The 12,837-nt window shown below is 48.6% G+C and overlaps 1 protein-coding gene across 2 annotated transcripts in view; it reads right to left on the bottom strand.

Annotated features, from left to right (window-relative positions):
- Positions 1–12,837, bottom strand: part of DSN1 (DSN1 component of MIS12 kinetochore complex) — a 61,241-nt gene that overhangs the window by 12,283 nt on the left and 36,121 nt on the right. Inside the window, exons 2-4 of one of the 2 annotated variants that reach the window (XM_075577410.1) lie at positions 4,494–4,809; positions 3,451–3,524; positions 1,124–1,196 (exon numbers count right to left, since the gene is read on the bottom strand). In XM_075577410.1, the coding sequence (XP_075433525.1) occupies positions 1,124–1,196; positions 3,451–3,524; positions 4,494–4,785 (439 nt within the window). In that variant the 5' untranslated portion in view covers positions 4,786–4,809. Of the gene's footprint in view, positions 1–1,123; positions 1,197–3,450; positions 3,525–4,493; positions 4,814–12,837 lie in introns of both variants that reach the window. The other variant, XM_075577409.1, reaches the window with a different exon arrangement.

Consider the following 12,837-nt stretch of genomic DNA (forward strand, 5'->3'; position numbering starts at 1 on the left):
ACGTGACACCGACAACACGCGACTGCAGGCCGAAATTTCAATCGTGGCGGCAAAATATAGCAGCGCGGCGCGCACTTGAGGAAACTACCATAGGCAAATCAGGTAAAAGTCCTTGAAGTGCGCGCGGAAGCAAACGCACGCACGCCGCAAACCTTGGAACCGTGCGCTCGGCCTTAATGTGTGCCCGTGGCAGCGGGGCAATATCATTTTCCTAGGAGGCAAATTGTCAGCACACGATTTCTCCAGAAGGTACTTACAGAATGTTAAAAAAAAAAGGGGGTGGGATTGCGAAAGGGGCAGGAGCTAAAGACGTTACAAGGGTAAAAAGAAAAGATATATTTTTATAGTGAGCACACACATAGCGGTCTTAAAATAAAAGGAGCTTAGACCTTCACTCACATGGGGGGGGGAGACAGCATCACAGCATATTGTATAGCGAAACCACGAACCAAGCTCTAAAATGGCGTATGGCTGTTAAAGGTACAATCCCACATAACCGCTGGCCAGGAAACCACATCGTGTAAAGAAATGACATGTTAAGATGGACATGAAGCAGAAGGTGATGCTAGTGCTCATTTGCATGTCATTTCCCAGAATCCCTGGCTACAGTGTATGCTAAGAGATAATGGGGAAAGGAGCTTTAGATCAGCATCAGATAGAACAGGGGCGCGCAAACTTTTTTTTGCTGCGCCCCACCCATGCCTGCTCTCCACTGATGTTGCAACCCCCCCTCCCTCATGTGACATCACGCGACCTGCTGAATCTCGGTAAGTAGAGGTTACAGAGGCCTTGCGCGGTCCCCCGGCATTTCATTTAAAATGCCTGGGGGGAGAGCGCAGGACCTCTGCAACAGCCCGTGAACCTCCCACCCCCCCCCCCCCCCCAAAAAAAACTGCGCCCCCAGTTTGCGCACCGCTGACATAGAAGATATTTAATTAGCAGATTGCTTCAATTCCATTCAGCAAAAAGCAAAATATTAAAAAAAACAAACAAAAAAAACACCACACTGAATTGTGTGTAGGCTCAATTTACAGAAGAAGTGCAGGAACTATACCCTTTCAGTGTGTGGCTGGAGTAGGCGCTATACTGGTATGGAGTATTGTTACGCTGTCAAAATACTCACCTTTCTCCCTGAAAGACTGGGAGTTGAAACCATCAGTGTGTTTTAAGGAGTCTTCAAGTTTCTGCGCAGAGAACTTTAAAGAAACAAAACGCAAAAAGGAAATGTAAAATCTTTCCGGACACCTTTGGGACCGAGGACTAATGACAATCATATGTATAACAGGCTAAAGATAAATCGGTGTAGTTCATCCAACATAGTTAGAACGTAGCGGCACTCCAAAGGTCTTCGGTATAATAAAGCGAAAAAGATTTTATTGATGGATGACCGACGTTTCGGAAACCTTGATCATCTTGATCATCCAGCAATAAAATCGTTTTCACTTTATTAGAACAAAGACCTCTGGATTGTCGCTACGTTCTACCTATGTTGGATGAACTACACCTATTACCACCAGGCGTGTACCCGAGGCAAATGCCCTGGAATACCCCATCCTGTCTACATAAGGGGTTAAAAAGTCCACCCCACATAGGAGCCAAGAGTCCTGTCACGGAGTGGGGGCAGCTCTATGCCCCAGTCTGTTTTACCAAAGACTCAGCCCAGCCACTATACCGCATTGATCCCACGCACTGCAAGGGGTATCCCACACCGGCCCCCCGGGCACTGGGCACACAATGATAAACAATGCTAGTGTAAACTCACGCGGAGGTAGTGAGCCACCAGCCAGGTTATGAGGGAGGGATACAACCAAGAGCTTCTCCGTCTAGGATCTTTGGTCACAGGCGTTTTGCCAACAACCAAATCTCAGGCTCCGTTTAGCCGCTACTCACCTCGCCACCGGGACCGCACCCAGATGGGTGTAATGGCAGCCTGGCCAGCACATTGAGCCCGGCAGTTGCTCCAGTCAAGATGGATGTCTATGTTATAGGCTAAAAGACCATCTTATTGCAGCCAAAATGGCTGACCAGTGTGTTTCTCTGTATCCTTCTGTAAGACCGTTAATTCCCCCAATGCATATGTAATGGAATATATTCGTATTATTCCTTTGTGTGCTGGCCTGGTAATTCACTTAGCCAACCAGCACACAAAGGAATCTGGGCCTGCTATGTAAATGTGGGCTGGGTGAGGGGCTTGGGACACTGGAGGAGTGGGGAGGGGTGTGTACTCAGGTCTGGGGAACATGGATTCCAAAAGCGGAGCCATAACAGTTGTACCAGACTCTGAGCGATCTCTCTCTCTGCAGGAGGCATAAGGCTGCTGGAAACTGAGGGTCCTAATCCCAACTGACTCTTTGTGGTTAGTTTGAATTTCCCACTCTCCTCTGTGGGCTGGCCTAAAGCACTGTCACCACCCACGGCCCTGATTGACCTGACGTAGCATCCGTGCTCTGATTTGGCTGTTACCCGGTCCTGCATGGTTTCAAATGGAGACCGGGAAACCATGTTAACCCCTGCCAATCACAGTTAGATTAGATCCAGTCTCACCGTTTAGGAGACAGTCGGTGTGTTACTCGAAGGTTTTTGCCGGAGATGCACACATCCAGAACGAGGCTCGGTTGTATCGACGAGCGCGACTTTTAAACTTCCTAGGACGCAACTTGCATCTGTGGTACCGTGTTACCCAGAGACTCGGTGTATGGAAGAAATCCTGGGTAAGCCTACCGAAGCGGTGCCCAGCACCTAGCGAGCTAGGATTCTCCCACCGTAACCCCTGTGTTTGGTGAGCGTAATCCTGAAGCTGTGTATTGTGTTGCTCCTGTTGGCGCCAGACAAAATAAACTTGGTTTATTTAACGCCTCCGTTCTGCCCAGTGCTTGCCATCCCGTGTAATTATCCTGGTCTCCCCGTTGACCAGGACATAGCTGCTTGAATGAGCCAAGTGATCAGTCCCACATTTTTTTTTTGCAAGGGGTGGACACTTTGCCTGTTTAAGGTCCTGCTTAACACTGCGACCCTACCAAAGGGAGGATTCAGGCCACCAAAACTAAAATGGTAAACTCGTCAGAGCAGCAATGTCTTCTGCATGAAAAAGAAGACATGGACAGCAGAAAGAACGGCTCTCCAACGGCCTTACAAACATCAGGGAACTGCAATGAACAAAAGGGATCCCTGATGTTTAGAAGACCACTGGAGAGCCATTCTTTCTGCTTTTCACATCATATTACCCCCGAGGATTCAGGATGTGGTACCCATGGTGGATCTTCAGTTCCTTTGACAATTCAAGATGTATCGGTACACCGCACTGTCAAATATTACTGACCATGTCAAAGACAAATACAGCCGACACTTTCTAAAAACACCAGGAACATTTTTACAAAGAACACAAACTAAAAAAAAATGTATGAACAATAAAAAAATAAAAATATATATATTTTTTTTTTCTGATATTACCTGGAAACAAGACTGTAGAAGATGTAAGAGTCGGTCGCTTTCTGGTAATTCCAAGTTGATGGCTTCGCTGAGCTCTGAACAAACACGGAAGGACATTTAGTGACACTCATCGGAAAGATTTTCTCCGCTGTGCCCAGGACATACGTGAAAACGAGAGGCAACTCTCAAATGTATTACTTCCTGGTGATAGTTGAAGGAACACAGGGCACAAACGGATTCGGAACAACCAACTTTTTTATTGAGCCAAACGCAACGTTTCGACCTTATATGGTCTTTAACAAGTGACATAGTGGCATGCCACTTATTGGATAAAGATCAATAAGGTCGAAACGTTGTGTTTGGCTCAATAAATGAGTTAGTTATTCCAAATCCGTTGGTGCTCCGTGTTCCTTCAACTACTACTTGCATTGGATTGATTACAGGCTTTCGTTGAAGCACAGGAGCACCGGTAATTGTATCATCTTTTATTGGGAGAGGAGGGGGGGGAGAGAGAGGAGGGGGGGAGAGAGAGAGGAGGGGGGGAGAGAGGAGGGGGGGGGGGAGAGAGAGAGGAGGGAGGGGAGAGAGAGAGAGGAGGGGGGGAGAGAGAAAGGAGGGGGGGAGAGGAGGAGGGGAGAGAGAGGAGGGGGGGAGAGAGAGGAGGGGGGAGAGAGAGAGGAGGGGGGGAGAGAGAGAGGAGGGGGGAGAGAGAGGAGGGGGGGGGGGAGAGAGAGGAGGGGGGGGGAGAGAGGAGGGGGGAGAGAGAGGAGGGGGGAGAGAGAGAGGAGGGGGGGGGGGGAGAGAGAGAGAGGAGGGGGGGAGAGAGAGGAGGGGGGGAGAGAGAAGGTGGGAAAAGAAAAAAGTAAAACCTCTCATTTTGGGGGAGGACGGGTTGGCGCACGAAGGGCTCATGAACTGGGCCCTAGTTTGTAAAAAAACAAAATAAAAAAAAAACTGTTAGCCACCTACAATTAAACCATATAACCAGTCCCTGTCATGAGGTCACTTTGGCATTTGGGAGGGGCTTTTCATTCATACATGGGAATAAACAGGAGACATCGCACCTGTGGTGTTGTGGTACACAGGAGGAAGCGTCTTGCGATGTCTAACCCCTTTTATACTCGATCGTCGTAACGATTTCCTTCTCTCCTGGGGGCTCGTTATAGGTTCCTTAAAAGACAGGTTACACGGGCTGGTGCTCGGCCTCTTAGCGGGGTGGGGACTGGTTTGGGATTTAGCCCCGGGAGAAGGGGTGGCTCTCTTTCTGGGAGAGAGTCTGCGGTTCTTTTCGGGGCTGGATTTCTCAGGTGTGAGATTAGAGCTTTTCTTCCCACGGGGACTGCACGATTCTTCCATCTTGTTCTTGGGACATCAGATATTCTAGCTAAGGAAACGGAAACAAGAGGTAAGCGGTGCAATCCCACAATGCACTAGTGGCAGCGACATGATTAAGGGGTCAGTCCCTCCAAGGGACAAAGTGTACTAATGGCAGTGACATGTTTAAGGGGTCAGACCCTCTTAGGGGCAAAGTGTACTAATGGCAGTGACATGTTTAAGGCGTCAGTCTCTCCTCGGGGCAAAGTGTACTAATGGCAGTGACATGTTTAAGGGGTCAGTCCCTCCTAGGGGCAAAGTGTACTAATGGCAGTGACATGTTTAAGGGGTCAGTCCCTCCTAGTAGCAAAGTGTACTAATGGCAGTGACATGATTAAGGGGTCAGTCTCTCCTAGGTGCAAAGTGTACAAATGGCAGTGACATGTTTAAGGGGTCAGTGCCTCCTAGGGGCAAAGTGTACTAATGGCAGTGTCATGTTTAAGGGGTCAGTCCCTCCTAGGGGCAAAGTGTACTAATGGCAGTGACATGTTTAAGGCGTCAGTCTCTCCTCGTGGCAAAGTGTACTAATGGCAGTGACATGTTTAAGGGGTCAGTCCCTCCTAGGGGCAAAGTGTACTAATGGCAGTGACATGTGTAAGGCGTCAGTCACTCCTCGGGGCAAAGTGTACTAATGGCAGTGACATGGTTAAGGGGTCAGTCCCTCCTAGGGGCAAAGTGTACTAATGGCAGTGACATGTTTAAGGCGTCAGTCTCTCCTCGGGGCAAAGTGTACTAATGGCAGTGACATGTTTAAGGGGTCAGTCCCTCCTAGGGGCAAAGTGTACTAATGGCAGTGACATGTTTAAGGGGTCAGTCCCTCCTAGGGGCAAAGTGTACTAATGGCAGTGACATGTTTAAAGGGTCAGTCCCTCCTAGGGGCAAAGTTTACTAATGGCAGTGACATGTTTAATGCGTCAGTCCCTCCTAGGGGCAAAGTGTACTAATGGCAGTGACATGTTTAATGCGTCAGTCCCTCCTAGGGGCAAAGTGTACTAATGGCAGTAACATGGTTAAGGGGTCTATCCCTCCTAGGAGCAAAGTGTACTAATGGCAGTGACATGATTAAGGGGTCAGTCTGTCCTAGGGGCAAAGTGTACTAATGGCAGTGACATGTTTAAGGGGTCAGTCCCTCCTAGGGGCAAAGTGTACTAATGGCAGTGACATGTTTAATGCGTCAGTCTCTCCTAGGGGCAAAGTGTACTAATGGCAGTGACATGTTTAAGGGGTCAGTCTCTCCTAGGGGCAAGTGTACTAATGGCAGTGACATGATTAAGGGGTCAGTCTCTCCTAGGGGCAAAGTGTACTAATGGCAGTGACATGTTTAAGGGGTCAGTCCCTCCTAGGGGCAAAGTGTACTAATGACAGTGACATGATTAAGGGGTCAGTCTGTCCTAGGGGCAAAGTGTACTAATGGCAGTGACATGATTAAGGGGTCAGTCTCTCCTAGGGGCAAAGTGTACTAATGGCAGTGACATGATTAAGGGGTCAGTCTCTCCTAGGGGCAAAGTGTACTAATGGCAGTGACATGTTTAAGGGGTCAGACCCTCTTAGGGGCAAAGTGTACTAATGGCAGTGACATGTTTAAAGGGTCAGTCTCTCCTAGGGGCAAAGTGTACTAATGGCAGTGACATGTTTAAGGGGTCAGTCCCTCCTAGGGGCAAAGTGTACTAATGGCAGTGACATGTTTAAGGGGTTAGTCTCTCCTAGGGGCAAAGTGTACTAATGGCAGTGACATGTTTAAGGGGTCAGACCCTCTTAGGGGCAAAGTGTACTAATGGCAGTGACATGTTTAAGGGATCAGTCTCTCCTAGGGGCAAAATGTACTAATGGCAGTGACATGTTTAAGGGGTCAGACCCTCTTAGGGGCAAAGTGTACTAATGGCAGTGACATGTTTAAGGGGTCAGTCTCTCCTAGGGGCAAAGTGTACTAATGGCAGTGACATGTTTAAGGGGTCAGACCCTCTTAGGGGCAAAGTGTACTAATGGCAGTGACATGATTAAGGGGTCAGTCTCTCCTAGGGGCAAAGTGTACTAATGGCAGTGACATGTTTAAGGGGTCAGACCCTCTTAGGGGCAAAGTGTACTAATGGCAGTGACATGTTTAAGGGGTCAGACCCTCTTAGGGGCAAAAGTGTACTAATGGCAGTGACATGTTTAAGGGATCAGTCTCTCCTAGGGGCAAAGTGTACTAATGGCAGTGACATGTTTAAGGGGTCAGATCCTCTTAGGGGCAAAGTGTACTAATGGCAGTGACATGTTTAAGGGGTCAGTCTCTCCTAGGGGCAAAGTGTACTAATGGCAGTGACATGTTTAAGGGGTCAGTCTCTCCTAGGGGCAAAGTGTACTAATGGCAGTGACATGTTTAAGGGGTCAGACCCTCTTAGGGGCAAAGTGTACTAATGGCAGTGACATGATTAAGGGGTCAGTCTCTCCTAGGGGCAAAGTGTACTAATGGCAGTGACATGATTAAGGGGTCAGTCTCTCCTAGGGGCAAAGTGTACTAATGGCAGTGACATGTTTAATGCGTCAGTCCCTCCTAGGGGCAAAGTGTACTAATGGCAGTGTCATGTTTAAGGGGTCAGTCCCTCCTAGGGGCAAAGTGTACTAATGGCAGTGACATGTTTAAGGCGTCAGTCTCTCCTCGGGGCAAAGTGTACTAATGTCAGTGACATGTTTAAGGGGTCAGTCCCTCCTAGGGGCAAAGTGTACTAATGGCAGTGACATGTTTAAGGGGTCAGTCCCTCCTAGGGGCAAAGTGTACTAATGGCAGTGACATGTTTAAAGGGTCAGTCCCTCCTAGGGGCAAAGTGTACTAATGGCAGTGACATGTTTAATGCGTCAGTCCCTCCTAGGGGCAAAGTGTACTAATGGCAGTGACATGTTTAAAGGGTCAGTCCCTCCTAGGGGCAAAGTGTACTAATGGCAGTGACATGTTTAAGGGGTCAGTCTCTCCTAGGGGCAAAGTGTACTAATGGCAGTGACATGATTAAGGGGTCAGTCTCTCCTAGGGGCAAAGTGTACTAATGGCAGTGACATGTTTAATGCGTCAGTCCCTCCTAGGGGCAAAGTGTACTAATGGCAGTGTCATGTTTAAGGGGTCAGTCCCTCCTAGGGGCAAAGTGTACTAATGGCAGTGACATGTTTAAGGCGTCAGTCTCTCCTCGGGGCAAAGTGTACTAATGGCAGTGACATGTTTAAGGGGTCAGTCCCTCCTAGGGGCAAAGTGTACTAATGGCAGTGACATGTTTAAGGGGTCAGTCTCTCCTCGGGGCAAAGTGTACTAATGGCAGTGACATGTTTAAGGGGTCAGTCCCTCCTAGGGGCAAAGTGTACTAATGGCAGTGACATGTTTAAGGGGTCAGTCCCTCCTAGGGGCAAAGTGTACTAATGGCAGTGACATGTTTAAAGGGTCAGTCCCTCCTAGGGGCAAAGTGTACTAATGGCAGTGACATGTTTAATGCGTCAGTCCCTCCTAGGGGCAAAGTGTACTAATGGCAGTGACATGTTTAATGCGTCAGTCCCTCCTAGGGGCAAAGTGTACTAATGGCAGTAACATGTTTAAGGGGTCAGACCCTCTTAGGGGCAAAGTGTACTAATGGCAGTGACATGTTTAAGGCGTCAGTCCCTCCTAGGGGCAAAGTGTACTAATGGCAGTGTCATGTTTAAGGGGTCAGTCCCTCCTAGGGGCAAAGTGTACTAATGGCAGTGACATGTTTAAGGCGTCAGTCTCTCCTCGGGGCAAAGTGTACTAATGGCAGTGACATGTTTAAGGGGTCAGTCCCTCCTAGGGGCAAAGTGTACTAATGGCAGTGACATGTTTAAGGGGTCAGTCTCTCCTCGGGGCAAAGTGTACTAATGGCAGTGACATGTTTAAGGGGTCAGTCCCTCCTAGGGGCAAAGTGTACTAATGGCAGTGACATGTTTAAGGGGTCAGTCCCTCCTAGGGGCAAAGTGTACTAATGGCAGTGACATGTTTAAGGGGTCAGTCCCTCCTAGTAGCAAAGTGTACTAATGGCAGTGACATGATTAAGGGGTCAGTCTCTCCTAGGTGCAAAGTGTACTAATGGCAGTGACATGTTTAAGGGGTCAGTCCCTCCTAGGGGCAAAGTGTACTAATGGCAGTGACATGTTTAATGCGTCAGTCCCTCCTAGGGGCAAAGTGTACTAATGGCAGTGTCATGTTTAAGGGGTCAGTCCCTCCTAGGGGCAAAGTGTACTAATGGCAGTGACATGTTTAAGGCGTCAGTCTCTCCTCGTGGCAAAGTGTACTAATGGCAGTGACATGTTTAAGGGGTCAGTCCCTCCTAGGGGCAAAGTGTACTAATGGCAGTGACATGTGTAAGGCGTCAGTCACTCCTCGGGGCAAAGTGTACTAATGGCAGTGACATGGTTAAGGGGTCAGTCCCTCCTAGGGGCAAAGTGTACTAATGGCAGTGACATGTTTAAGGCGTCAGTCTCTCCTCGGGGCAAAGTGTACTAATGGCAGTGACATGTTTAAGGGGTCAGTCCCTCCTAGGGGCAAAGTGTACTACTGGCAGTGACATGTTTAAGGGGTCAGTCCCTCCTAGGGGCAAAGTGTACTAATGGCAGTGACATGTTTAAAGGGTCAGTCCCTCCTAGGGGCAAAGTGTACTAATGGCAGTGACATGTTTAATGCGTCAGTCCCTCCTAGGGGCAAAGTGTACTAATGGCAGTAACATGGTTAAGGGGTCTATCCCTCCTAGGAGCAAAGTGTACTAATGGCAGTGACATGATTTAAGGGGTCAGTCTGTCCTAGGGGCAAAGTGTACTAATGGCAGTGACATGTTTAAGGGGTCAGTCCCTCCTAGGGGCAAAGTGTACTAATGGCAGTGACATGTTTAAGGGGTCAGTCTCTCCTAGGGGCAAGTGTACTAATGGCAGTGACATGATTAAGGGGTCAGTCTCTCCTAGGGGCAAAGTGTACTAATGGCAGTGACATGTTTAAGGGGTCAGTCCCTCCTAGGGGCAAAGTGTACTAATGACAGTGACATGATTAAGGGGTCAGTCTGTCCTAGGGGCAAAGTGTACTAATGGCAGTGACATGATTAAGGGGTCAGTCTCTCCTAGGGGCAAAGTGTACTAATGGCAGTGACATGATTAAGGGGTCAGTCTCTCCTAGGGGCAAAGTGTACTAATGGCAGTGACATGTTTAATGCGTCAGTCCCTCCTAGGGGCAAAGTGTACTAATGGCAGTGACATGTTTAATGCGTCAGTCCCTCCTAGGGGCAAAGTGTACTAATGGCAGTGACATGTTTAATGCGTCAGTCCCTCCTAGGGGCAAAGTGTACTAATGGCAGTAACATGGTTAAGGGGTCTATCCCTCCTAGGAGCAAAGTGTACTAATGGCAGTGACATGATTAAGGGGTCAGTCTGTCCTAGGGGCAAAGTGTACTAATGGCAGTGACATGTTTAAGGGGTCAGTCCCTCCTAGGGGCAAAGTGTACTAATGGCAGTGACATGTTTAATGCGTCAGTCTCTCCTAGGGGCAAAGTGTACTAATGGCAGTGACATGTTTAAGGGGTCAGTCTCTCCTAGGGGCAAGTGTACTAATGGCAGTGACATGATTAAGGGGTCAGTCTCTCCTAGGGGCAAAGTGTACTAATGGCAGTGACATGTTTAAGGGGTCAGTCCCTCCTAGGGGCAAAGTGTACTAATGACAGTGACATGATTAAGGGGTCAGTCTGTCCTAGGGGCAAAGTGTACTAATGGCAGTGACATGATTAAGGGGTCAGTCTCTCCTAGGGGCAAAGTGTACTAATGGCAGTGACATGATTAAGGGGTCAGTCTCTCCTAGGGGCAAAGTGTACTAATGGCAGTGACATGTTTAAGGGGTCAGACCCTCTTAGGGGCAAAGTGTACTAATGGCAGTGACATGTTTAAAGGGTCAGTCTCTCCTAGGGGCAAAGTGTACTAATGGCAGTGACATGTTTAAGGGGTCAGTCCCTCCTAGGGGCAAAGTGTACTAATGGCAGTGACATGTTTAAGGGGTTAGTCTCTCCTAGGGGCAAAGTGTACTAATGGCAGTGACATGTTTAAGGGGTCAGACCCTCTTAGGGGCAAAGTGTACTAATGGCAGTGACATGTTTAAGGGATCAGTCTCTCCTAGGGGCAAAATGTACTAATGGCAGTGACATGTTTAAGGGGTCAGACCCTCTTAGGGGCAAAGTGTACTAATGGCAGTGACATGTTTAAGGGGTCAGTCTCTCCTAGGGGCAAAGTGTACTAATGGCAGTGACATGTTTAAGGGGTCAGACCCTCTTAGGGGCAAAGTGTACTAATGGCAGTGACATGATTAAGGGGTCAGTCTCTCCTAGGGGCAAAGTGTACTAATGGCAGTGACATGTTTAAGGGGTCAGACCCTCTTAGGGGCAAAGTGTACTAATGGCAGTGACATGTTTAAGGGGTCAGACCCTCTTAGGGGCAAAAGTGTACTAATGGCAGTGACATGTTTAAGGGATCAGTCTCTCCTAGGGGCAAAGTGTACTAATGGCAGTGACATGTTTAAGGGGTCAGATCCTCTTAGGGGCAAAGTGTACTAATGGCAGTGACATGTTTAAGGGGTCAGTCTCTCCTAGGGGCAAAGTGTACTAATGGCAGTGACATGTTTAAGGGGTCAGTCTCTCCTAGGGGCAAAGTGTACTAATGGCAGTGACATGTTTAAGGGGTCAGACCCTCTTAGGGGCAAAGTGTACTAATGGCAGTGACATGATTAAGGGGTCAGTCTCTCCTAGGGGCAAAGTGTACTAATGGCAGTGACATGATTAAGGGGTCAGTCTCTCCTAGGGGCAAAGTGTACTAATGGCAGTGACATGTTTAATGCGTCAGTCCCTCCTAGGGGCAAAGTGTACTAATGGCAGTGTCATGTTTAAGGGGTCAGTCCCTCCTAGGGGCAAAGTGTACTAATGGCAGTGACATGTTTAAGGCGTCAGTCTCTCCTCGGGGCAAAGTGTACTAATGGCAGTGACATGTTTAAGGGGTCAGTCCCTCCTAGGGGCAAAGTGTACTAATGGCAGTGACATGTTTAAGGGGTCAGTCCCTCCTAGGGGCAAAGTGTACTAATGGCAGTGACATGTTTAAAGGGTCAGTCCCTCCTAGGGGCAAAGTGTACTAATGGCAGTGACATGTTTAATGCGTCAGTCCCTCCTAGGGGCAAAGTGTACTAATGGCAGTGACATGTTTAAAGGGTCAGTCCCTCCTAGGGGCAAAGTGTACTAATGGCAGTGACATGTTTAAGGGGTCAGTCTCTCCTAGGGGCAAAGTGTACTAATGGCAGTGACATGATTAAGGGGTCAGTCTCTCCTAGGGGCAAAGTGTACTAATGGCAGTGACATGTTTAATGCGTCAGTCCCTCCTAGGGGCAAAGTGTACTAATGGCAGTGTCATGTTTAAGGGGTCAGTCCCTCCTAGGGGCAAAGTGTACTAATGGCAGTGACATGTTTAAGGCGTCAGTCTCTCCTCGGGGCAAAGTGTACTAATGGCAGTGACATGTTTAAGGGGTCAGTCCCTCCTAGGGGCAAAGTGTACTAATGGCAGTGACATGTTTAAGGGGTCAGTCTCTCCTCGGGGCAAAGTGTACTAATGGCAGTGACATGTTTAAGGGGTCAGTCCCTCCTAGGGGCAAAGTGTACTAATGGCAGTGACATGTTTAAGGGGTCAGTCCCTCCTAGGGGCAAAGTGTACTAATGGCAGTGACATGTTTAAAGGGTCAGTCCCTCCTAGGGGCAAAGTGTACTAATGGCAGTGACATGTTTAATGCGTCAGTCCCTCCTAGGGGCAAAGTGTACTAATGGCAGTGACATGTTTAATGCGTCAGTCCCTCCTAGGGGCAAAGTGTACTAATGGCAGTAACATGTTTAAGGGGTCAGACCCTCTTAGGGGCAAAGTGTACTAATGGCAGTGACATGTTTAAGGCGTCAGTCTCTCCTCGGGGCAAAGTGTACTAATGGCAGTGACATGTTTAAGGGGTCAGTCCCTCCTAGGGGCAAAGTGTACTAATGGCAGTGACATGTTTAA

The sequence above is a fragment of the Ascaphus truei genome, chromosome 20 (assembly GCF_040206685.1).
Source record: "Ascaphus truei isolate aAscTru1 chromosome 20, aAscTru1.hap1, whole genome shotgun sequence".
Classification (NCBI taxonomy): domain Eukaryota; kingdom Metazoa; phylum Chordata; class Amphibia; order Anura; family Ascaphidae; genus Ascaphus; species Ascaphus truei.